Source organism: Pteropus alecto, unplaced genomic scaffold (assembly GCF_000325575.1).
Source record: "Pteropus alecto unplaced genomic scaffold, ASM32557v1 scaffold42, whole genome shotgun sequence".
In the NCBI taxonomy this organism is placed as follows: Eukaryota; Metazoa; Chordata; class Mammalia; order Chiroptera; family Pteropodidae; genus Pteropus; species Pteropus alecto.
The window spans coordinates 14,405,297-14,428,335 of record NW_006434825.1 but is presented as its reverse complement, the minus strand read 5'-3'; the positions used below and the strand labels follow the sequence as shown (position 1 = coordinate 14,428,335).

The window sequence follows — 23,039 nt, the reverse complement described above, 5'->3', positions numbered from 1 at the left end:
AAGCTGGAAGATTCTCTTGCCGAGAGAAAGCGAGACACAGGATTAAGAGAAAGCTTTGGTTTTACTCATTTTAAGGAGGCAAATGACTGTCCTGTGCTTCCAGGCTGAGAAAAAGGAACTGGAAGGCTGAAGAAATAGGCGACAGGGGTGATCCCACCAAGTGAGGTCCCAGAGGGAATGAAGTCATACAGAGGAGGAAGGGAGGTACAGAACAAGGGGACTGTGGCTGAGATGCCAGGATAGGAGGCGGCAAGCGGGCAAGCTCCCGCTGGAAGGTCTCGCTTCTTTGTGAAGGAACAGGCAGCACTGAGCCACAGAACAACTGGAGTCACTTCCAAATACAATCAAAATGTTTATAATGAGTGCTTGTTTTGATCTTCTCTGAAGTTATTTCTTACAGACCAGACTTGAGGCCACAAACGGCCCATTCTTAATACTGAGCAAGAGGTCATCTAGGACGTGCTTTATGTCCATCTGGACCATCGTGTTGAATCTAGAGTATGTAGTGGAGGGATCTAGAGATGGGGACAGGAAGTCTTCTGCTGGCCTATTCACTGGGTACTGGCTTGTGATACCTGAAGAAAAGTGGTGCCAAGTTCCTTTAAAAAAAAAAAAAAAAAAAAGCAACGAACCATGCACGCTCCTTCCAGAATACAATGGCCACCTGTACATGACGCAAGAGCCGGCTGCACCACACCCCGCTAGGAGGCCCCGCAGAGGGCAGCACCCAGCCAGGCCCAGTCTGGGCCTCCCGGGCCAGAGGGAGCACTCACCTGGGTCGGTGGAGGGGCACCTGCGGATGGTGAAGATCTGGCCCAGGTCCTCGTCCTCCTCCGGAAGGCCCTTCTGCAGCCGCTGCAGCTTGCGCAGGCTCTCGCTGCGCTGGTGCTTCATGGAGCGCACGTGCTGGATGAGGTTCAGCTTGGCCTTGGTGGAGTAGCTGCACAGGACGCAGTGGTAGTAGCAGCCCTCACCCTCCACGCCGCTCTCGTGCTGCTGCAGGTGCTGTGAGGCAAAGCAGAGGGACATGCCTCGGGTGAGCCCCTGGAAGCCCGCAGCCGCCGTGAGCGCACCCGTCCTGCTGACAGCCCCGTGATGAGGTTCCCCACTGCACCCCGCAGCTCTCTGCGGACAAGCAGCAAGTCGACTCTCATTCCCGGCTCCCCCAGACCCCCTGGTCCGCTGCGGTTGTTCATCCTGCTGAGAATGCTGACGGACTGAACCTTCTCCGTAATACCGGTTTTCCTGGCACAATGATTAAAGGTTCCCCTTTTACTCTCCAAAGCGTCCTGCCTTATTGAGCTCAGGGGTCAGCAAACTATAGCCCGTAGGCCAAATCCAACCTGCTCCTTTTATAAATAAAGTTTTAATGGAACACAGCCATATGCATGACTTTACAAATTATCTATAGATGCTTTCCAAACACCACAGGTAATGGTTGCCATGGAGACTGTATAGCCTGGGAAGCCTAAAATACAACTATCTGGCCCTTAACAGACAAAGTTTGCCAACCGTACATTAGGTGCTAGCCTATGTGGTCACCCAGCCTGCAGGGAATCCTAGTTTAGGAACACAGAGCCGAGAAAGATGACTCGAGTTTTTGTATTTGGAACTACAGTCTATAAGGAGAAGCCGATGTTAGGTCTTGCCCTGGATTTAAAAAATGACAGGAAAAAATTAATTTCTCCCAACCAGTTTCCTGTCAACAGCTCAAGGTCATTGGTTTAGTGCACAGATGATGAATGTTACACTCTGTATTGTGTCTGTGTAGATCGAGTACTCCGATTCCAGAACGTGGGAGCCCGAGAGCCGGCAGGAAACAGGCACACACAGGATTGAAGTTAGGGGCGTTACGAACAGTCATAGAAACAGCAGACCCCAGACTTCCGTGCCTAGGAGAAGACTTAAAGATGACCCAAGGACAAAATTTACGACCTTTACAAACTTTTCATGTCTCTTTGAGAATATGAAGAAAGCTACAGACTCTTTTTATTAACAGTTAGTGAACTGACAAACTCAGTATAGAATCTCCTCTATTTCACATGACCCATTTTAGGGGAGGAGGGAATTCTTCTATGGGGTGCACATAAAGCAGGGGACACACTTCCAAAACACTTAAGTGACTGACGCAAGGTAACCCAGCTAGTTAGCAGAAAAGAGAATCTCACTCCCAGCATCCTTTTGGGGGCGGGAATTCAGAGAACGTAAGTGTTTTATGCATTCATGTGATCGATCACCTGTCCTCCCTCTCGCTCCTCGCCCTCAGCCCCGCCCGGTCCAAGGAGCTACAGAGAGCACGCGGCGAACGCCTCGAAACTGCTTTGTGCTGCTCCACTCCCTTCTGACCCACGCGCATTCTGGTTGAAGACCCTGCCCTGATAACTGTTTCCAGTCCTGCACGGATGTGTTTCTTGTCAATGAAAGACACTGTGAAGGTAGAGCGAGAATGCCTTGCACTGTTCTCAGTACTGAAAATACCACGGTGGCCCCCAGCACTAACTACCGAATGTGCTCAAGGCTCACGAGCACATCCGACATTCATCGAAGAAGTGTGAAAATTCCAGAAGCATGTTTGCACCTTATTGGAAGAGGAAATATGAAGCACTAAGTGTTGTAGAAAAATTGTGGGGAAGTAAAGGGTGGGGGTAGCCCCTGAATTCTATAAACTGCCTAAGCTCGTCCATAGTCACTTGTGCTCTGGGGCCAACGTGCAGGGAAGAATGTGAAGGGCTCCGCAGATACCAACTGAGAACAATTCCCTGTCCCACGAAATGGGCGATTTAACATATTTCAAGTGCAGAGCCTTGAAACTAAATGATACCTCCACCAGTAATAGCTGTCCTAGAGCCACTTCACAATCAGAAGGAAGATAAAAAACCAGCGAGCTCAATGTTAACTGTTAAAGAAATTACAACAACTGATAATAAAATGCTACTTTTCTTGAAATAAATTGGAGCTGTTTTTTTTTTTTTCTTTTTATGGTTTATCTTCAATTTGCCTCCTCTGAGATAAGGCTCCTCGCAGAGAAATTCAGGAGGATGGAACGTGCCAAAGCAACGTGTTCTGGAGGCTACAAGCCTCCCTCCATAATCAGGGTCTAATAGACTAGACATAAAAAAAAAAAAAAAAAGATGAGCATGCTCCCATACAATCCCCTGACGTGCATCCAGGGCCCCTGAAGGCCAAAACCTGAACCAGGATATTCCTGGGAGTAAGGTTTTGGCTTGGGACTGAGGAGCAAAACACTTGTGCAAGAGCTGGGAACTGCTGTCTTAGGTCGCTAAGACTAAAAGAACACCATTTTATTAAAGCTTCAACGAACACGGACTGAATAAAAGATACCAGGGAAAATAACCATGGAATCCGAAGTGAGACGTTCTATCGAGAGACTGGGGGGGTATCAGAAACTGTGAAACCAGAGCAAAGATCATTCAAGCCTTACCCCTAAATTCCCGTTACCTTACCGCGAAACGGGACTTCTTTGCAATAGCCCCTGAATCTTAAACATAAAATTGTAATACGGACATGAGGGTTTTTTTCTAAGTGGCTGGGATTTTCAATCTCAGAGCCAGGAGAGGATAACATGGCCAAGGATAACATGGCCAAAGAGAGTTGGATGGGAGTTGAGATGTCACATGTCTTTTTATCCTCAAACCCAAGGGATCTTTCTTGGGTGACAGGGCTGTATAAATCCTGAATCCAAGTCAACATCATCCCGGGAACTCTGCTTTAAAAATAACTAATACAATGGAGATGTTCCCAAACCACTCTACATTAGAACTCATGGTGGTACATGGCGATCTCTTATGCCACCAGGGATTCTTCTGTCTGCCACTTAAGAGCCATTTTGGAAGGGAAATGGGCCCACAATACAAATGATGGAGAAAGGAATAAAAGGAAGCCAGGTGGACAGAGTCACGGCCTCTCCCACTGATTCTGTCCTAGGGGACGTTCGGCATCTTCTCTTAGAGACTCGCACAAAAGCGTCGTTCAAAATTCCAAGCTGGCTTCTGCACTCAAGTTCATTCTCCAAGATACCCACACACGCATCCAGAATAAACTATTTCTCAGATGCTAGGAAACACCTGCTTGTAAAGGTGACATCCCAACCCAAACTTCCAAACTCCCGTGACCTTCTCCGCACCATCTGGACATTCCCCAGGCCATGAGTGGGTCAACGCCCTGACCCTGCTGGCCAAATGCCCTCTCCCTCCCAAGTGGCACTGGCCCCATCCCCAGGATTCCATCCTTGGAACTGGCCTAATAAGCAGCAGCAGGAGGGGGTGAGGTTGGAAAGGCAGGTAAGGACTCCACTGGGGGCAAGCCAGTCAGCCAAGGACACGCTCTCTCTGTAGAAGACAGTAGATGTTTTCATTTGGAGGAGAAGGGAGGATAATTTGTTCCTGACCCAGCTAATTAGAATACCCTCAATTGGGATCACAATGTATTTAATTAAATTCACTGTAATATATGAAGAATCCACCAAGGCACAAATCCCAGTGGAGCGTCAATACAGGAGCTGCCTCCTTTCAGAGTTCTTGTCTCTTCTGCAGGCAGGAAATGTTTCTCCCGTGTAAACCCTCAACTCCCAACCCTCTCGGCCCCTATCACAGAGCTCTCCCTCTCTCAGGGAGGGAGGCCCAGGTTTTATTTTGCTTTTTCTACTTTTCTTTACTCTGCATTCAAGATTCCCATCTGCTCACCTCTGTCAAGTCCGGGGCATAGTTTAAGAAGAAACAAAACAACAACTTCAACTGTGGTTAGTGTCCTCTAAGCATGCGTACTACACTGGGACCCAAAGAAAGCTGGATGCTGGGCAGGGGTTGGTTCTGAACTGATTCTAAGTGTCTACAATGCATTAGACACTAAGCAAATGCACGTGCGCAAACACACACGCAGAATATGCCCTATCCTAGGGGCTTAACCTGCGGATGTTAAGGCAGTGACGGTGGTGACTTAGAGGACATGCCAAGGGAGAGAAGGAGGGTTCCCTTTGGCTGGAATACCAATGCGAAACTATACCAGCTGGACCAGGGAAAATGACTGGCTCGCTCAAGAAAAATTGGCATCTGGCTGCAAACTAATGATGAGGAAGCATGATCGACTAATAAAACAAGAAAGGTAAATCAACTCGGCTAAAGAAGAATGACACCCGAGGCCCACCCAAACTCACGCAGCCCCACCAGGCTGTCCCTATGACTCTGAATCAGCTTACGGTTTTCCATGATTGTCCCCATCTCACTGGCTGATTTGAAAAGTGCTGGGTTATAAGAACTGCAATGTATGGTCCTTTCCACCGACAGAAACTCTCCACTTGGCCGTGGGATCTACTTTCTAAAAGCTCAAAGAAGTACAATGACCTATAAGAAGGAAATAAGTATCCAGCTTGACTCATAGATGGAAGCAGAAAAGGAGCCCAAACCTCCAACTTCTCCAAACTACCACCATGCAGCAGAGAACAGCCTGTCCCCAAGGCCAGCAACGAGGAAGCTGACTTACACACACGAGGTGGTCAGCGCCCCTGCCCTTCTGCTGGGAAGAGTGGGGGACCTTTTCCTGCACCCGCTTTCTGACCTCGTTGGAGCTGTTTGTATCTGAAAATGCTCGTCCCCTCTAGGTTTAGCTGGAAGGTGACAATCCCATGCTCCTGACATGGAAACAGCTTCCTTTCTAGGTCTGCTTCCGGGGGCAAGAATCTCCAAAAAGAAAAGCCCTTTGCTGCCATAAGAGGTGCCTCCGATAATGAACCTATCACGGAAAGCCACGAACAAAAGCAAATTGATAATTGAAAAAGAAAGAAAAGCAGCCAGCCATGTTACTTTGTGAGACTTACACCCCACTAACACGTTATACTCGCTCGCCCTGACCAATGCCCAGAAGTCAGATGAAAAGAGGGCTCTTGTTAGAAAATAATTCATGTGAAAATCAACAAAATGTGTTCCTGTTACTTGTTTCCCAGGAAAACTAACCAACTTCTGTCAGAGAACATTGATTTCTATAAATCTGGAGGGGCCCTGGCTCCCCCGCCTCCCCAATAATAGGAAACTTCTAACATCTGGTTCTTCATGCATGGAATGTAAAATATTGATCAGGTTTTGTCAAAGCCTCCTCTTTAAAGCAGAAATGGACAAAGTACATTCTGACACATACACAGGATTCACAAATGAAACTTCTTGGGAAAGAACACTTGTCCAGATAAACACACGGACACACACCCCTCTTGCCACACTTTTCCACACACACAGCACAATTTTATTCCGAGAGCAAAGGAAGCAGTGAAGCCCTTGCTCCGAGCAAGTGGGCGACCCCAGGGGACGCCAGACACTTTTTTTCACAGCTCAGAAGGAGTCCCCCAGTGAGCGTCCAGAAAGGCCCCCTAGACACACCTGTCAGGGCTCTGACGCACATCGAGGCAAGGGCAAGTGGGAGGGGCCCTTGACCCATCAACAGAAGGTCCCTGATGGAGACCACGGTGACATCATGCCTCCGGAGGGAAAAAACTGCTAACCAGAGCATGCCGAGGCCTCCAGCTTCTCCCTCCAGTGCAAGGACCATAAAAATCTCACTAACACTTCTGCTGAGAAGGAAGGGGAAGATAAGGGTCCAGACTTAGTTGCTAATTCCCTACATCATAGAAGATGAACTAAGGAAGAAGTGGGTCTGCATTCACCATCTTGCCCGTGCACAGCATTTACTGCTAAGGAGGCACCTTCTCACGCTTCATCTTCTCATCACGGCCCGTGAAGTGGGCAGCTTTCGGCTCCTGTCCTTGGGGGAACCCAGAGCTCAAGAGGTCTTATGACACCCCACGAGGTCTCACGGAGTGTAGAAGAGACAGGACTGAAACCTGGGACTTGATGCCACGTCCAAAGCCATCGACCTACACTGCACTGACTGCAGGGGTGCTCTGGAACTTGGGACTCCCCAGACACAGCTATTCATCTTGAATGCCTAAAAAAGGAATTGTTTCAGGTGTCATGCAACCAGGAATGGGGGTAGTGGATTTTTAAATCAGGGGTTGCGTTACAGAGTTTTTAATTTTTTAATCAGAGGTTGTGTTACAGTTCCAAATTTAATGCCACTTTCTTAGGAAGGCTTCCAGAAGGTCACCCTAAATATATATGTATTTTCTGTTTAATGTTGGCTTTTCATCAGCTCATGCCCTCATCTTTGGCACATGCTAATTTAGTCCTATTTCACTGTAGGAGCCCTGCAGACGCCAAAAGATAGAAGCCCCAACCACGACTGACAAAAGAATGTGAAAGGAAATAAAAACGTTCCCTTAGATCAACCCATTTGCGTTGCTCTGACCTATTTTCCGGTTTCTAGGCCAGGCTCCTTATGCCCTGGATCTGGCCTCGATCGTTCGCGCTCAGGACCCAAGCTCCAAGGCTGAAGTCAAGACTTTTCGTGCCCGCATCTCTTCCCCCATATGAATAACACACCCTGATTTGAAAGTCTCAACACAAGTGTTCCCTTGAGAAGAGTAAAGTTCCTAAAGAAAAAATAACAGCATAAATCTGTAACTATCTATAGACTGTATCTGCCTTGGCTTTGAATCTCTTCTAGAAAAATCCAAATAGGGATCCTTGTGGAATGTCAATGCCCTCGCGTGACAAAGATTTCATTTCCCTCTGCTAGGAAAATTCCAGAAAGGAGAAGAAGCTCCTGAGATATGCAGGGGTCCTCCCTAAGGAGGAGGCCCAACAGAGCACGAGGTACAAGCTCATGGCCGAATGAGCATCTGCATGTGGAGCTCGGGAAAGGAGTCGAGGGAGGTATGTGGGCACATAAAACAACAAAGTGGACCCCACAAAGCGAACATGAACCTGACCGCCATCCAGAAATACCTAAAGCTCCTAGGACCCGAAGGTCACGCCTTCACTAGGACAGTGTCCTGGCAAGAGTTACTTTCTTCGTTCACGAAGACACACTTCTTCCCTAGCACCGCTTTGCAGCTCTCCCAGATTTAAGACTCTTGACAAAAATAAAGGCCACTGTACACATGCTCCTCATGATGGTCCTCATTCAACTCCACGTCGAACTGCTGCCAGCGAAGGTGGTCCAGGCACACTCTGGATTTAGACAGTGGAAACCCTTCGCTCTGGCTCTCACTCGCTGTGCTACCTTGGGCAAGTTATACACACTGTCGGGCCTCAGTTTCTTCATCTGCGATATTGGGACAATAACAGAACCTTCTCATAGCACCGCTGGGAAGATTCAATGGGATGATTCCTAGAAAGTGCTTATTACAATGCCAGATGCACTGTTAGCCTTTATAATAAATAAGGTGATTACTGCTATCGTTATTTTTTATATTAACCTGTAGGATCAGGGATGGACATGAACATCTACTAAACTTACCTATTAGACATTTCCTTCCTTAAAACCATTCTTGCACCCCCAACCCCAAAAAAGAATTCCTGGTTGACAGTAAAAAAAAAAACTGATCTACAGATATTTTGATGTTGAAAGGATACTGGGCATGCACAGGACCAGCTTCTTAATTATAAAGGTGCTTACATTTTAAGTCACTTGCTGCTGGTGCAGGCATTGTCTGGATCCACGCCACAAGCCCACGTCCTTGCCACAAAACCACACCTGTTTACAGGACCTCTTTGCCCATCAGGATGCCAACATAATAAAAATCCAGGACCGTGCTCTTTATCACGTCTGCCAACATCCTGGTTGACGACCAGGAAAGAAAGGAAAGTTTAACTGAAATGGGTGGCAGACACCTCCCTGATTCCCCACATCCACTCTGAAGGATTTGCTTATTTGTATCTCTAATCCCATGATCGTCAATGCAGCAGAAAAAATACTTGCCTGGTGGTCAAAACAGGTGCATTACTTCATTTGTAAAATGGAGATGTTTATACTTGCCCTGTCTTCCTCGGAGGCAATTTTGAAAACCACATGAGAAAACAAATGTGAAAATCCTTCGGAAGCTGTGAAGGACGGCTCAAACATTTGGCGCAGTCATTGTCTTTCTACCTGGAGCCCGGATTTTGCTCCTTCACTTCTGATTGGCAGGTGCGGCCCCGTAGGCTTGGTTGCTAATGGTGCAGATGGTGTTCCAGCTCGGTGGTTCTCTCACTTGAGCATGCAGCAGAAGCACCTGGGGGGATTGTTATGCCCCAGACTGTCGGGCCCACCCCACAGGCTTTTGATTCACCTGGGCTGGAACGCGAGCGTGTGCGTTTCTGACAACCTCTCAGGTGATGCTAACGCGGCTGGTCTGGGACCACACTCTGAGAAATGCTGCTCTGGCATGGACAGCAAATGCCACGGAACGAAGGCCCAAGTCAGAGCACGTGGAGATCCTCCCCTAGAAAAAGGAAAACTTCCAAGGCCTAAAATCTCTGCACCCGCCTTTGCCCAAAGAGTATTTCAGACTCCAACAAACTGCACAGGATCAATCATGCAATGCCTGCACCCAGGAATTCACCTTTTTAATGAAAAAGTCACACGGAAGCAGATGCCTGCTACTGGCCTATTCCAAATACTCCATAAAAGTCAGAATTGGCTCTATTCATCTTCCTCTCTCCCCTCACACCTGCAGTCTAAAATTTCCCGGGGCTGTCGCTGAAAACATGACTCTGGATGGTGAGGCATGAGGCATCACTTTTTCCTCGCAAGTCCTGCATCCCGCTGAGCACACCTGTCCAGATGTCGTGCTGGACCAGGGCCCATGGAAGCATATCAAGCAAATACGAGGAAAATAAAATGGCCTTTAAAATTCCTCCCACACTCTTGAACTTTCTGGTTGCTGCTGCTGAGAGCATGAATTTGGTGCTTAAACCCAGAGACTTTTCATGAGCTCCCATGATCTGCTGGCAAATACCCTCATCGCCTTCATTTCGAGGGGAGACATAGGCAGCCAGTGTGAGATGGACGGGGGTGGGCAGTGGGCGTGCACAGGGCTGACTTCTTCCTTAGAAGAGCTGCTTAATTTTGATTTCATTTTTTTTCCCTTTTAAGAAGGAACGGGAAAGTGACGAAGCAGGAGAGAAAAGTTCCCTCTTAACAAATGCATCGGACGGCGCTTTTTCTGGCTGCTAAGACATTTCACTGTTTCTCCTGAAATTCCGTGGATTGTGGTGAAGGCTGAAGGAGACAGTTACCTTTGCAGGAGTGGGACAAGGGACCAAGAGAGTGAAGACAAGAAACAGCTCCTCTGATGAAGTGGGGCTGAGTCTGAGTAGAGGCCAGAGAGACCTGGCTGCAGAGCAGATAGCAACGTGGCGACAGGGCACTCAGCTCTGCGAACAATGACATAGCTAGTTCCTCTGCCCTGCTTTCGGGCTCCCCCCATAAATAACCCAGACAAACACCCTGTACACTGGGTTCTGCTGTCCTTCCCCCCCCTTCCACCCCCGCTTTAGGTCTCATTAAAAGCCGATATTGTTCGGCCTCAAGATGGAGAGCTCGGCATGGATTTTACTGAACGGTAAGTCAACCGGCAAGCGCAGCCAGCAAACTCTGTGGCACTTTAACTTTAAATAATGCAATAATTATTGAATTTCCTTTTTATAACTGAAGTGCTGGAATGTAAACAATGGGGCTGTAATTGCAGGAAGGGGGGATCAATAGAGGCAATCGTTTTCAGCCATGTTAATTGTAAATACAATTGCTCCAAGATGTCAGCCTTGTTCTTCTTGCTCCCAGAATCATCCTAACGGATGACAGAGTCCAACTTTCCCATTACAGCTGTTCGTTCTTTTAAGAGGTTCTCAATCAGGTCTGATCAATCTGTCAAGATAATGCATGGAGTAAGTAAGACTCTTCCAAACACAGGCTCCCAATCAATAGCCCGGACCAGCTTAATGAGGTGGGGCTAAGGCCCAGAGGGAGGTAGCAGCCCCTAGCTTGCGCCTCAGTTTGGCAGGCTGGCTTCCTCACATGGCCCTGATAAACAGATCAGCCCTTAATGAGGACATTAGTTATGCATGCTTCAGCAAGCAGCAAGGCACCCGTCCCTGGGGACAGACGGACAGAACACAAAATAGATTAACAGAAAACAATATGGTGCCAAATTAGGTCTAACTGAAGACTTTTCCCATCTTCTTCTGCTTTTCTTAATTGTCCAGCAGAGTGGGGGACATCAATTAATCATTCCAATGGGGAGCAGTTCAAAGACTGGAGCAGCCGTTGGCTGGAGGGTCCCTGGGTGTCTGCTGGCCTCCCCCAGGCTGTCACTGAATCTCTTCAATGCCATTTCCAGACCTTAGGGGAGTGGGGGTGGGGGTCCCAGCACCAACCAGCAGGGGAGAATGAAGACAAGGCTGAATCTTGAAATCCAACAGCCATACTGGGGTCCGGTGACCGAAGACGGATGAGAACAAAACTGCCACTACTCGTGGCCGACATCTGTTTCCGAGATCGTCTTGGTCTTAAGAATGGTTGCTCCCTCAACAGACAAGGAGGAGGGAAGTCGAGGGTCGAGACTCCCATTTCACAGGGCCCAACACCTCTGCAGGTCGCACAGGCAATGCAGGAGTCTGAGTTTTCAGGAGCGTAACCTGGAGGGCTCCCCGGGGTCTCTAGAGAACCAGCTTCCCTCACTCGGGCCACTGAGCATCTTCGCATCTGTTCTTGCTCTGAAAGGCGGGGGAAGAGCACCCACTGTGGGAGTCCTTGCGAAGGAGCTATGCCACGAGAAGGTCTCGCCAAGGATAGGGCAGTCCCTTTTCTCAGGGGACTCATGGCTTAGAGCAGTGGTTCTCAAAGTGCAGCCCCTGGACCAACAGCATCTGGAACCCCTCCAGACCCTACCCAGACCTACAGGAACTCTAGGGTAGAGCCCAACAAATCTGGATTTTAACCAGTTCTCCAAGCAATTTCCACGCAAGCTCATCCGATGACCACCGTCTTAGGTGAGTTGGCAAGTTGTTCCTTTCTGGATCAGAAACAGGTCCATGCCTAAGGAATATCTAAGCACCTAGATGTTTCACTGAGATCTGGATCAAAGCTCACCACCCACCTGCTCCAGGACGCAAGGCCTCTGGGAACAATGGGCCACAGGAATGTGGCCCGAGCGAAAACTCCGTTTTACTGGATGGAAAAGCTCACGGAGTGGGTCACACAACTGCACTTTAGAAGTTCACAGCCACATATTGAGAATGAAGTAAAATGAGAATAACTTGGTCTTTTTGAAGGTATTGAGATGAGCAGAATAAAAGAAAATAAACAAACAGCTAGAGAGATCAGCTCTCTCCTTTGTGCAAAGCCCCAACTCCCAGGCTCCACGTCTCCCTCCTCTGGGCCCAGCACCCACAGGCAGCGGCTTCCATGCTGTATTTATCTTCCTGTGTCATGAGCTACACCTTGCGCCTCTACCACACCATAAACAGCATCTCGCAGGCAAGGGGACCAAGCTGTCTCTTTCGACCTCAATGCTGAACACAGCTCCCAATCCATAGCAAGTACTTAAGAAAAGGGAAAAAAAAAAAAAAATTGTTGACTGAAAGTCTGAACAAATGAGGAAAACCTTGTGATGCTCCACTGTTACCCCTGGTCTTTCGCTTACGATCAGGACCTATCTAATTGAGTCCAAAGTCCCTTCCTCCCTCTCAGATTTAAAGCCTCCACTCCACTCCACACAAGATTAGACCCCTGGCAGTTCCCGCCTGATCCACCAACTCTCATCTTTCTGATCTTGGTGTCTTTCCTGCTTGGAAACCCTTCTGAACAATCCCTCTACCTGCTCAAATGCGGGTGGACGGCACCTGGACTTCCTTCCCCAACACACCTGAGCCGGAACCCTTGTGTCCTGCCCTCTGGGGTCACACAGCACTAGGTCATCCTGCCTGTGCCCACCACACATCACTCTTGAGAATAAGCTTCACTTGACTTCCACATGGGGCTCTACACTCCTCGATGACTAAGACGGGAGGTTGGGACCGAGAGAATGAATATGTTTGCTAATAGCTCCTGCGTGTTTAAATAAAATTTTATGGCAGGATATAATTAGCTGTTCTTAGTGACTTAATTTTTTTAGTATATGGATCCCAAAAGTGTGTCTCCTTTCCCCTCTGAATCTGCCAAAATATCCCCCAGCCAGAAGAGAACGGAGCTGGTCACCGTCATGCTATCCTCCCGTCCCGTCTACACACCTGGCTGTGCTTGCACAGGTGCGATGCTGCTCTGCTGTTATGACAGCTCTTGTACAGTTCCACTGACAAATAACTGCAAGACTGGGGTATCCTGAGAAACATCCGGGGCATACAGAAGATCACAGAAGACCGAGACAGAACAAACACCACAGCTGCCTCTCAGGGCTAGCAACTCAAGCTGTCAGAGCAACGAGGATGAGTTTGCAGCGTCCACCACACCTTTCTAGATAAAAACAATTTAGTTCTAAACATAAAACGTCTACAAGAGTCAATGGAGTGATGTGACTGAACGGGTACTCCTGGAACGCAGCTTGTCCATCTCCAGGTTTGAACAATCAGGGTGAGGTCTTCTGTTTTTACACATATATCTTTATTTTCTTCTCGAATTTCCTGTCCTCCCTTCGCAGCGGTCCCCAACCGTTTTTGGCACCAGGGATCGGGGCTCCTATGAGAATCTAACGCCTGGTGATCTGAGGTGGAGCTGAGGCGGTGATGCCGGTGCTGGGGAGCGGCTGCAAACACAGATGAAGCTTCGCTCACTCACCTGCCACTCGCCTCCTGCTGTGCGGGGCGGTTCCTAACAGGCTACAGACGGGTACCGGTCTGTGGCCCAGGGGTTGGGGATCCCTGTCCTATAGGACAGGTGCTGCTGAGAACTGCTGCTGTCTAGACCTTAAGGAACTGGTTACATCTTTCATCAATTTTCAAATTCTGGGGTTCTTGAGGAAGAGGCCATTCTCCACATGGGCTCAGAAGCTGAATGCTTATTAGCTGGGCCTCTTCCGCTTTCCAGTTTGTGCCCAAACTCCAGGCTCCCCAGCCCTCTGCCAGGTTGGCCAGCTCCATTTACAACCAACCATTCCTTGGGACTTTCAAGCCATTTGGTCTAAAGATGCCACCTCCCCATTCTGCGCTCAGGCTCCCAGTGGGATGTGGCTACAAGGCCAGTCAGTGAGATATTTTTTAAAACTATATTTAAATGGTGACATCAGGGAGGTTTTCATCAGCCAGTTCACATTCACCGAGACACATGCTCCTCATATTCAACGAGTCCCTTCTGTTCCAGCAGGTCCGACAATTAGCGATGACACGGAGGGACCTACAGCAGGAGGTGTGTTGGGGGAACAGTTGGTTTTTTTCTGGACAGATAATGGTTTATAAAACCTGCCAGAGAACCAGGAGGCATTTTCCTCAGTGAAATCCAAGTTCCAAAAAACTACATCTAAAAAACTGGCAACTGGGAAAATTTCGTCAAGGAAAATGGTGGGCTTTAGAGGAGGCTGGGGCAAGGCAGGACTAGAGAGAGGGTGGCTAGGACCCTGGCAGCTCTAGGGTACCGAGATGCTCTCAGCAGGCAGTACACACGTTAGTAGTTAAAATGTTACTGGTGCCTGGTGACACCTGCACACAAACCCCTGCCTGCGGTTTCCTCCTGGGGCTACAGTACAAGACGCACCCGGTCACTTCCCACCCCGCCAACTGACAGGTGATGTCTCCTTGCGATCTCAAGTCCAGTAGCCTGCACTGTATTGATCCAGACTACAGATACTTTCTTAGCAGGTACTTTAAAGGTGTAAGTCTTAAAATACGAAATTTTCGATGACCTTTCCAGATTATAATAACATAAAGGCCAAAGGAACCAACAGCCAGTCTCCCTCCTGTGGGAACACCTGCATTTTTAGTAGTCTTCCCGCTCTGGATTCATTCATTCCCTATCTGCCTATGTTCCCGCTTCTTGCTTCCTCACAAAACAATGAAGGGATGATTAACCTTCTCGAAGCATTATTTCCATCATTCTCTGTACATAAGAAAGGTTCTCCACCACAGCATCTTGCCAGCCACGACCCCCCTGCACCAGCCTTGTCTCCAGCCAGCGCTATGGATTCTCAGCCCCTCAGTGGTCGTGTGTGTGTGTGTGTGTGTGTGGTTGGCTGGCTCATGCCATGTCTTCCCGTGTGTACCTCTGTTCCAGGTCGGCCATATTCTGCTCCCCCTTCTGAGTATCCCATTTCCCAGGCTACTTCTGTCTACAGTGATTCTTTCTCCTCTGAACTTAAAATCTCAACCTCTCAGCACATGTTCTCCCACTGACGCCCTGAGCACTGGTTATCAGCTGTATAGATGTGGCACATTCCCCCGTGAGACCGGAAGGTTCCCGAAGGCAGGAACCATGTGCTTCCCTACTGGACACACAGCAGCCAGGTGATCCCCCAGCAAGAACATGGACACGGGAGTCAGGAGCCATGCAGAGGGGAGGGGGCTCCGACCCCAAGCCCCTCCCCAGTCGCAAAGCGGAACAGCAGCAGCACACAACGAGGGGCGTAAACCTCCAGCTGGCAAATCAATGTGAACATCAATGATTTTTTTAAAAGTTGTCTGGTGATGAGAAATGGTCCAAGGGGGCACTGGAGTCTCAGAAAGCCCTCCCTACCTTCTGATTTCACTGGGGTCCTTGGTCGACACAAAGACGAATTAATTGCTTGATTGCCCGTTCACTTACCTTCGTAATGAAATCATCGGGTTTGACTGGGGAAGAACCTGTTAGAAGGACTGGCTTGCCTCTGGGTGTGAGACCCACTGGTGCCAGCGACATTCTCCAGTGCCAGCGTGGTTCACGAGATGACACGAATTGCCAGCGGGCTCTGTTATTACGTGACCTTCAGCCAGCCACCCTTCTTTTCCACTTCAGTGATAAAATCTGGATGGCAACACTCAGAACCTCCTTCATGGCATTATCGTGAGGAATGACGATGGCACCCAGCTAATAATGACTGGAAAGCACTTTGTCTTTGTAGAGAGCTATATTACTTAACATTTAGAATAATACTCACTGTTTCAGGTTGAGAAAGCATTCAAGATTTTAGCTAAACTGAAGGCTGAACATACCCACTAATGAGCACTGTCCTTCCCATAGAAAAACTGAAAGCTACTCAGTCTACTGAATAAAATGACTAGCAGTACATTAGCGAGAAGCTGAGGCAGGTCTACTTACCATGAAACCAGGGTCACTGCATTCAACATCTAATAGGCAAATTCTTAAGATCACAGAAATAAACCAAAGCCAACAGAGCTGACAACCACTGCAGTTTTAAGGACGGTTTGGGCAGAATGATTTTTTAGTCCACAGTTTCCACAGAATTCATAAAAATATGGCCTCACAGAAAACATGTTTCTATCATCTAGGCTAGCGGTCAGCCAATTCTTTTTGTAAATATCTGGACAGTAAATATTTTAGGCTTCGAGGGCCAGAGGGTCACTGTCCCAACTGCCCAACTCTGTCATCATAGCACAAGAGCAGTGATGGGCACTTTGGCTATGTTCTAATAAAACTTTATAAAAACAAGTCACTGGGCAGATTCTCCCCTTTGACAGTGATGTGCTAACCCCTGATTAAAAAAAAAAAAACTTTGTGAAAAATAATCTACCCAATCTTTCAAAATATCAATGAAGAGGGGAGAAAATACACACACAGCTTTGTTAAGCAAAATAAGTTTCTTCCAATTTGTCAAAATTCAGTAAGAGCCAGGCTTGCAAACTCGATATAAAAGTAAGCTGTTTCAAACTGAAGCACACCAGTAATCCAAGTACCATTTAACTCTGAATTACAAAATGATTCCGAAACAATTAAGCTTCATCCCTTTTGAACGTAAGAACCTGCACTGTAAGTGTGTTCTCTAGTCTAGTCCAGTGTCCTGTGCCACATGAGTAAGGGTTAAAGTCACATATTTATTCAGAAGTAAACAGTTCCTGTAATTGATTCGACTTTTAACAACCCAGTGATGGGATTTTAACAGCAACAATAAAAACGTTAGGCTTCTTCTATTCCCTCGAGTAGCTGAAAATAATCCAGGTTTAAAAAGTGAGAGAGTAAACTAAAAAGGTGCAAAGTGAGGTCACTATCATCCCTGGGTGTCTTCCGACAGGCCATGCTCTTCCTAAGCATCTCCGAACCGGAGAACACTAGCAATGATCCTGACGTCCAACAATGAGTGGTCAGAAGTCTGGCTTTAGAAAAAAAATAAATGTAAACATTCTCTCAATAACACCATCTGCGTGTATCTAGCCCAGCAGACACTAGTGGACTAGATTCTAGTGGACAGAGGAGAGAGTGAGGTCAGAGGTGGCAAACTGGCAGCAACTGGTCAGCCTGGGGGGATCTGCTATAAAACTCTGAGTTTTAAAAAGTTCTTAAAGACTGACACTTTAAAATCTGCAAACTTCCCATGCGACCGAGATTTTCTAACTGTATTTTTTTTTTTTTTTAAAGGGACTATTGGGCTGTCCTGGCTCCTCATTCCCTCACGTCAACACTTAATCTAGGTAAAGGGGGATGGTCACTCTCCAGCCTAGCACTAGCACCCGACTGATTGATGATACCCGCACAGCCCCTGCAGGCACTGGGGTTTGTCACCACTGGGTTGTGCCACGTGTAAGAGGGAATATGGCTTGTGAGCGGGGGCCGTGAAAGTAGACCCCAGGCCATCTAGTCCTGGTTCAGGGCTGGCCCCGCCAGGCTGTGGCACACTGAATAACCCAGGATGAACATCCCTGGACAAACAGCACCTCTGTCTGAGCCACACGCCGAACAGGTGGCGAAACGCTGGCTACACCAGGCTCAGGCGAGAATGGAGTTCGGGATGGATGTGGCTTCCTCGGGGAAGCCAATGCGATTCCACCACAGGAGTTAATACTGGTTAATTGGTAGAAAAAAAGGTAAAATTAATGAGGACATTAACATAGCTATTTAAAAACAGCTTCGTGTTTCTCCCATTGTAACACATGGAACTATCAGGAAGTAATTGAGGGAAAAGGACACTGTCAACTCTCAATTATCTGCATGAATGAAGCGCTCAGTGACACGGATAATCCAAGTCATTTACATTTGGATTTAGAAAGTAACATCTTTTTCCTTCGGAAAACTTACCTTCCTAATTACAGTTTGCCAGATGTGTGATGTGAAATCAGTCTGCCTTCTCCGCCAGGGAAGAAAGCTGCTGGGGAGGGCATGGAGATTGCTGGGGGGTTTCACACCTGCCCCAGATAACCCACAGCAGGTAAAAGGTGACTGGCCGTGGCGGTCCCACACGTGACTATTTAAATTTAAATAAAATGAAAAGTTCAGTCCCTCAGTCACACTAGCTACATCTCAGGTGATCAACAGCCACATGTGGCCAGTGGCTGCCATGCTGGACAGCACAGATAGTGAACATTTTCATCGGCACAGAAAGTTCTAGTGAAAAGTACTGAATTCTAGATCAATGATAACCTCTAGTTTCCTCCAGCAGAAAGTTGGGGGGTGGGGGGATAAAAATGCAGGAGATGCTATGCAGCCACTTTTACAGAAACAAAAGGGAATTGTAACACCTGAGTCTCCTAGCTAGTTTAATTTCAAGCCTGGTAATAGAGACTCTGTCTAGGGAATAACACAGAAAATAAGCATTCCATTTTAAGTAAAATGAGGCTTTTTAATTAACAAAGCAGAAAATGAGTGGATAAAAGGTGAGGCAGGAAAGCCTGATTTTAAGCAAATATTTGCCGCTGGTCCCTGCACCTAGTGTGGCCACACAGCCTGGGAACCAGCTGTAGGTGAACAAAGTAAGACTGGAAGCCTGCAGGGCCCGCTAGGACAGGTGCCTGCTCGGGTGCCACCGGGAGCAGTGTCAGACCCAGTGTCACCTCATATCCTCATTAATTATCTTGAAAGGAGAGGGTTAGTAAACAGCAAGTTAATTAAATTCTCAGATGATGCTAATTTGGGAGGCTTTAGAAAGACTGGCAAGGGCAGAGGCAATATAAATGGGACCTGGATGGGTTAGAAGTATGAGTGGAAAATAAAATTAAGCACTGGCTAAACAAACACCACTTTAAATAAGTCTCATAGAAGAGCCAAAATCTGACCAAAAAGGAATTTATTTGGAAAATAGTTGCGCTAAAATGAAAAGGTTTGCAACGTCTGAGGCATACAATCAGAATGGGAGTAAAAAAGGCTTTTTAAGATTTTTTAATAAAAATGTTTACGCGCACTTAGAGAAAAGGGCTGGGAGGAACAGCAAATGTTAGCAGTGGCTGTCCTCGAGAGGAGTGACCACAGAGAGAGAGCAGGAGGCAGGGGTGGAGCTTCCATGTTTTACTTCACGTTCTTCTAAAGGGATGAAACATTTTCTTGAAAACAGGTGTACTGTGGGTTTTTTTGGTTTGAAATAATCTTATATGTACAGGAGATCAGTGACGACAGTACAGAGTCCCCATATGTTCTTCATTCAGCGTTCCCTAATACTAACATCTTACGTCTTAACATCTAGAACATTCGTCAAAACCAAGAAGGTGACATTGGTACGAAGCCGTTACTAAAGGACAGACTTTGTTCAGATTTCCCCGTTTTTCCACTCATATCCTTTTACTGTTCCAGGATCCAGACCAGGATCCCACGGTGCACTGCGTCGTTTACGTATCCTAATATGTGACAGTTCCTTCGTCTTTCCTCATCTTCCGTGACCTCAACACTTATGACACGGGCTGGTCAAACTGAGGTAGCACAGCACCCCGGGGTGTGGGTTTACCTGTCTTCTCGCAAGTAGACTGACGTTATGGATTTCAGAGAAGTACCCCGCCTCCCATCACATCGTATCAGAGGTACACGGCATTACCATGGCTTTTCACTGGTTACACTGTGCTTGATCATTTTGGGGAAGGAAGTGTCTGCCAGCCTCCTGCACAGCCAAGTTTGCTCTTTGTCCCTTTCCACACTTCATTCATCAGTAGCGAGTCACACTAAGTCCAAGTCATAGTCAAGGGGAGGGGAACGAAGCTCCACCTTCTGGTTATCATGTTCTTAAATAAAGTGAAAATATCTTGTAAGAGGTTCCCCTTCTCTTCATGCAAGCGGAAGTATCTAAGGACAATGTCTATCTAAAAAGTTAGAGTTGTTTTTGTTTTGAATACTTATTCTCAATAACACAGATGAATAAATGCTCACGGTGACAGAGCACTCTCTGTATATCAGGCAGGGTCCTGCACACTGACACAGATGAACTCATTTAGTCCTCACGACAGCCTGATGATGGTGATGTTGCAATGTAAGGTAGAATAAAGAGAGTAAATCACTTGTTCACGGCAACCGGATTAATAAGTGACAGGGGCAGGATCTGAATCGGGTCCACGGACCATGCTCCCCAGAGAGCTTTCTGCTTTCCTGCTTCTGGGTATGTAATTCCAAAACTTCAAGACAGTCAAGGGGGGCAGCAAAATATAATTAAGAGAGAATGGTGACTTGAGGCAGGATGTCAAGAGGCACATGGGACAGGAGCTTCTCTAGAGAGAAGCATACCCGCTGTGGCATTTGTCTGTGCTCAACACAAATCCCCGGCTGTTGGGAAAGAGGATGCTCAGAGAAAGAGACCGAAAGCCCAGAATGAGGTAAGTAAACGGGCCCATGGCCCCCAGACCCAGCACCTGCGAGCATCTAAGTGTGTGCCTGCCTGTTCAATAATCCCAACCATTACAAATGTAATATGTTGACATCAAAAAGAAACAAGGAAATGAGCTGCTTCTAGAAAAACAAGGAAGGAAGCAGAAAAGTCTGGATAAGAACTGCCACTTTCCCCAAGTAATCCACATGATTTAATTCCCACATTGGTCTTTACTATTACTCTCTGCCACAGAGAAAACAAGACGAAGTAAGCAGGAAGCAAGGAATGCCCCCTTCCTGGATGCCCACCCCACATTGTCGTCGCCAAATACTTGGCAGTCATTTCTCCTCCATTTAACTCTGGCTCGGATTGTTCTCCGATTGTTTAAACTGCAAAAAAAAAAAAAAAGTGCCTTTAAAACAGCACTAATGAAGAACCACATCATCCAAGTTCTTCTAACACCACAGTGATGCCATCTCACAAGTGGGCACCCAAGCAGACCTTCCATAAACACCAAGAATAACAAAACACGAAAGCAGAAGGGATGGCCCCTGGTGCTCATCTCCATGTCAGTTTCCGAAGTCAGCCTGGTCGTTCCCTGTTTAACCCTGTCCACTGAGCTAGAGCTTGAGACAAAAACAAAAAACAACAACAACAAAAAAACAAACAGAAACACCTCCTCTCAAGACAGAGTTGCAGTGTGAATTTTAAAAGCATAAAAACATATAAAAGTATGTGCTCGTTTTATTAAATGGAGAAGAGTATGGTTAACAGTGGCTGTTATCTGAATAATTACTGAGTGCCAGGCACAGTTCTATTAAGAGCTGTTTCTAAAGAGAAACAGACACGGCACCAAATAACAGCTTAACATTTCAATGTATTCTTTCCCATGCATTTCAATGTTTTACCTCATCTAGAAAAACAATAAAATAGCATTTAAGAAGGGAACGGTTTCTGATTTTTAATGGCACCAGTACCTGAAAATTATGAGCGAAGCATTAGAAGTGGTAAAAATCTAAAATTATTTAAGCAGATGTTTGTAAGTACTTAGAAAAGCAATGAAACTAGAAGTAAACATAAATTCACCAAGTACAGAGCAAGTGACTAATTTCTTTCTTTCCTTAACTCTCTCCCTAGTTTTTTTTCCCCAAAATATTGTCACTACTGCTCTTATTACTAATACTGAACTGGTGGATTAGAGGACTATTAGAGGGGACTTATTGACGTTATTTTTGTCTCTCAGGATATCCTTGAGAACAGTCTACAAAGAGAAGGATCCGATTCCAGTATCTTTTTACTTAAGAATTTAGGCCCAAAGAACAATGATCGTGAATTAAAGTTAATCTGGAAGAAAATGGCTACAGTGGACCTCTCTGTCTAACATTTCTAATAAGATCTGAACAGAGATAGGAATCATCTCACTGCCCCTCCCCCTCAAAAAAAAGTCTAAAAGCCAAAGAGGGGAATAAACAGGTAAAATTTAAAACATTTGTAAAAGATGACTGATGAGAAGAATTATACTTGAAACCAGGCAGCGTAAAACTAAAATAATTAAAACAGTTCTGGATGGGCCCAAGTCAAGGCAAATTAAAGAAACAAGAGAAAGTCTAGGATCAGATCCAAATAAGAATTTAGTGTGTGACACGGTGGCACTTCTAAGCACTGCAGCAAAGGATGGGGGGATTGCTAGAAAATGGGGCTGGGACGGATAACTAATTGAGGAAAAAACAAACAGAGAGAGATCCTTGCCTTACAACATATACCAGAATAAACGCCAGATGGATTACGAAGTTTAGTGTCAAAACATGAGGCCATGAAAGAACTAAGAGGGGATATAAATGAACATGATCTTGGCAAGGGAACGGGATTTTTAAGCTTAACAAAGGGGAAGGAAACAAAAATGAAAAGATCTCACTATGTAAAAATTTTAAACTTTAGAATCTCAAAACATCTTAAATAGTAAGAGATAGTGATGAAGTGGGGAGGGTGAAACTGTAATGGAAAGCAAATACGTGTTTGACATCTTTGATATCGAAAGAGCTCTTTTATATAATGTATTTATCAAAATTTTGTTTATAATAGTGAAAAACTGGAAACGACTTGAATATCAAATGGAGAGGTAGTTAAATGAATCATGGCACCTTCGCACAGTGGTGCACCGTGCAGCTGTTAGAAATCACGTGGCAAAAAAATATTTAGTGACAGCAAAAAAATAAACATTGTAAAATTTTTTAAAAGTCGGTTATAAAACACACACGGTGTCGTCTAAATTCTACAGAATAACAGTATCCCGTCTGTATAGAAAAGGCTAAAGTCATATATGCCAAAACATTTAAAATTTAAACCACCTTTGGGTGGTGAGATTAGGGATGATTTTCTTTTTTGTGTTTTTCTGCATTTCCAGAGAATGTTTTTAAGCAATAGACAAGAAATACTTTTGAGCTCAAAAATAAATAAAATGTATCTATTCATTCATATATATATATGTGTATATATATATACGTATATACATATA

At 46.3% G+C, this 23,039-nt stretch overlaps 1 protein-coding gene across 1 annotated transcript in view; it reads right to left on the bottom strand.

The window, feature by feature from the left end:
- The window catches only part of ZFHX3 (zinc finger homeobox 3), a 229,003-nt gene that overhangs the window by 94,502 nt on the left and 111,462 nt on the right, over positions 1 to 23,039 (bottom strand). The window contains 1 exon segment of the mRNA XM_025045294.1: positions 774 to 1,005. Coding sequence (XP_024901062.1) covers positions 774 to 1,005 — 232 coding nt within the window.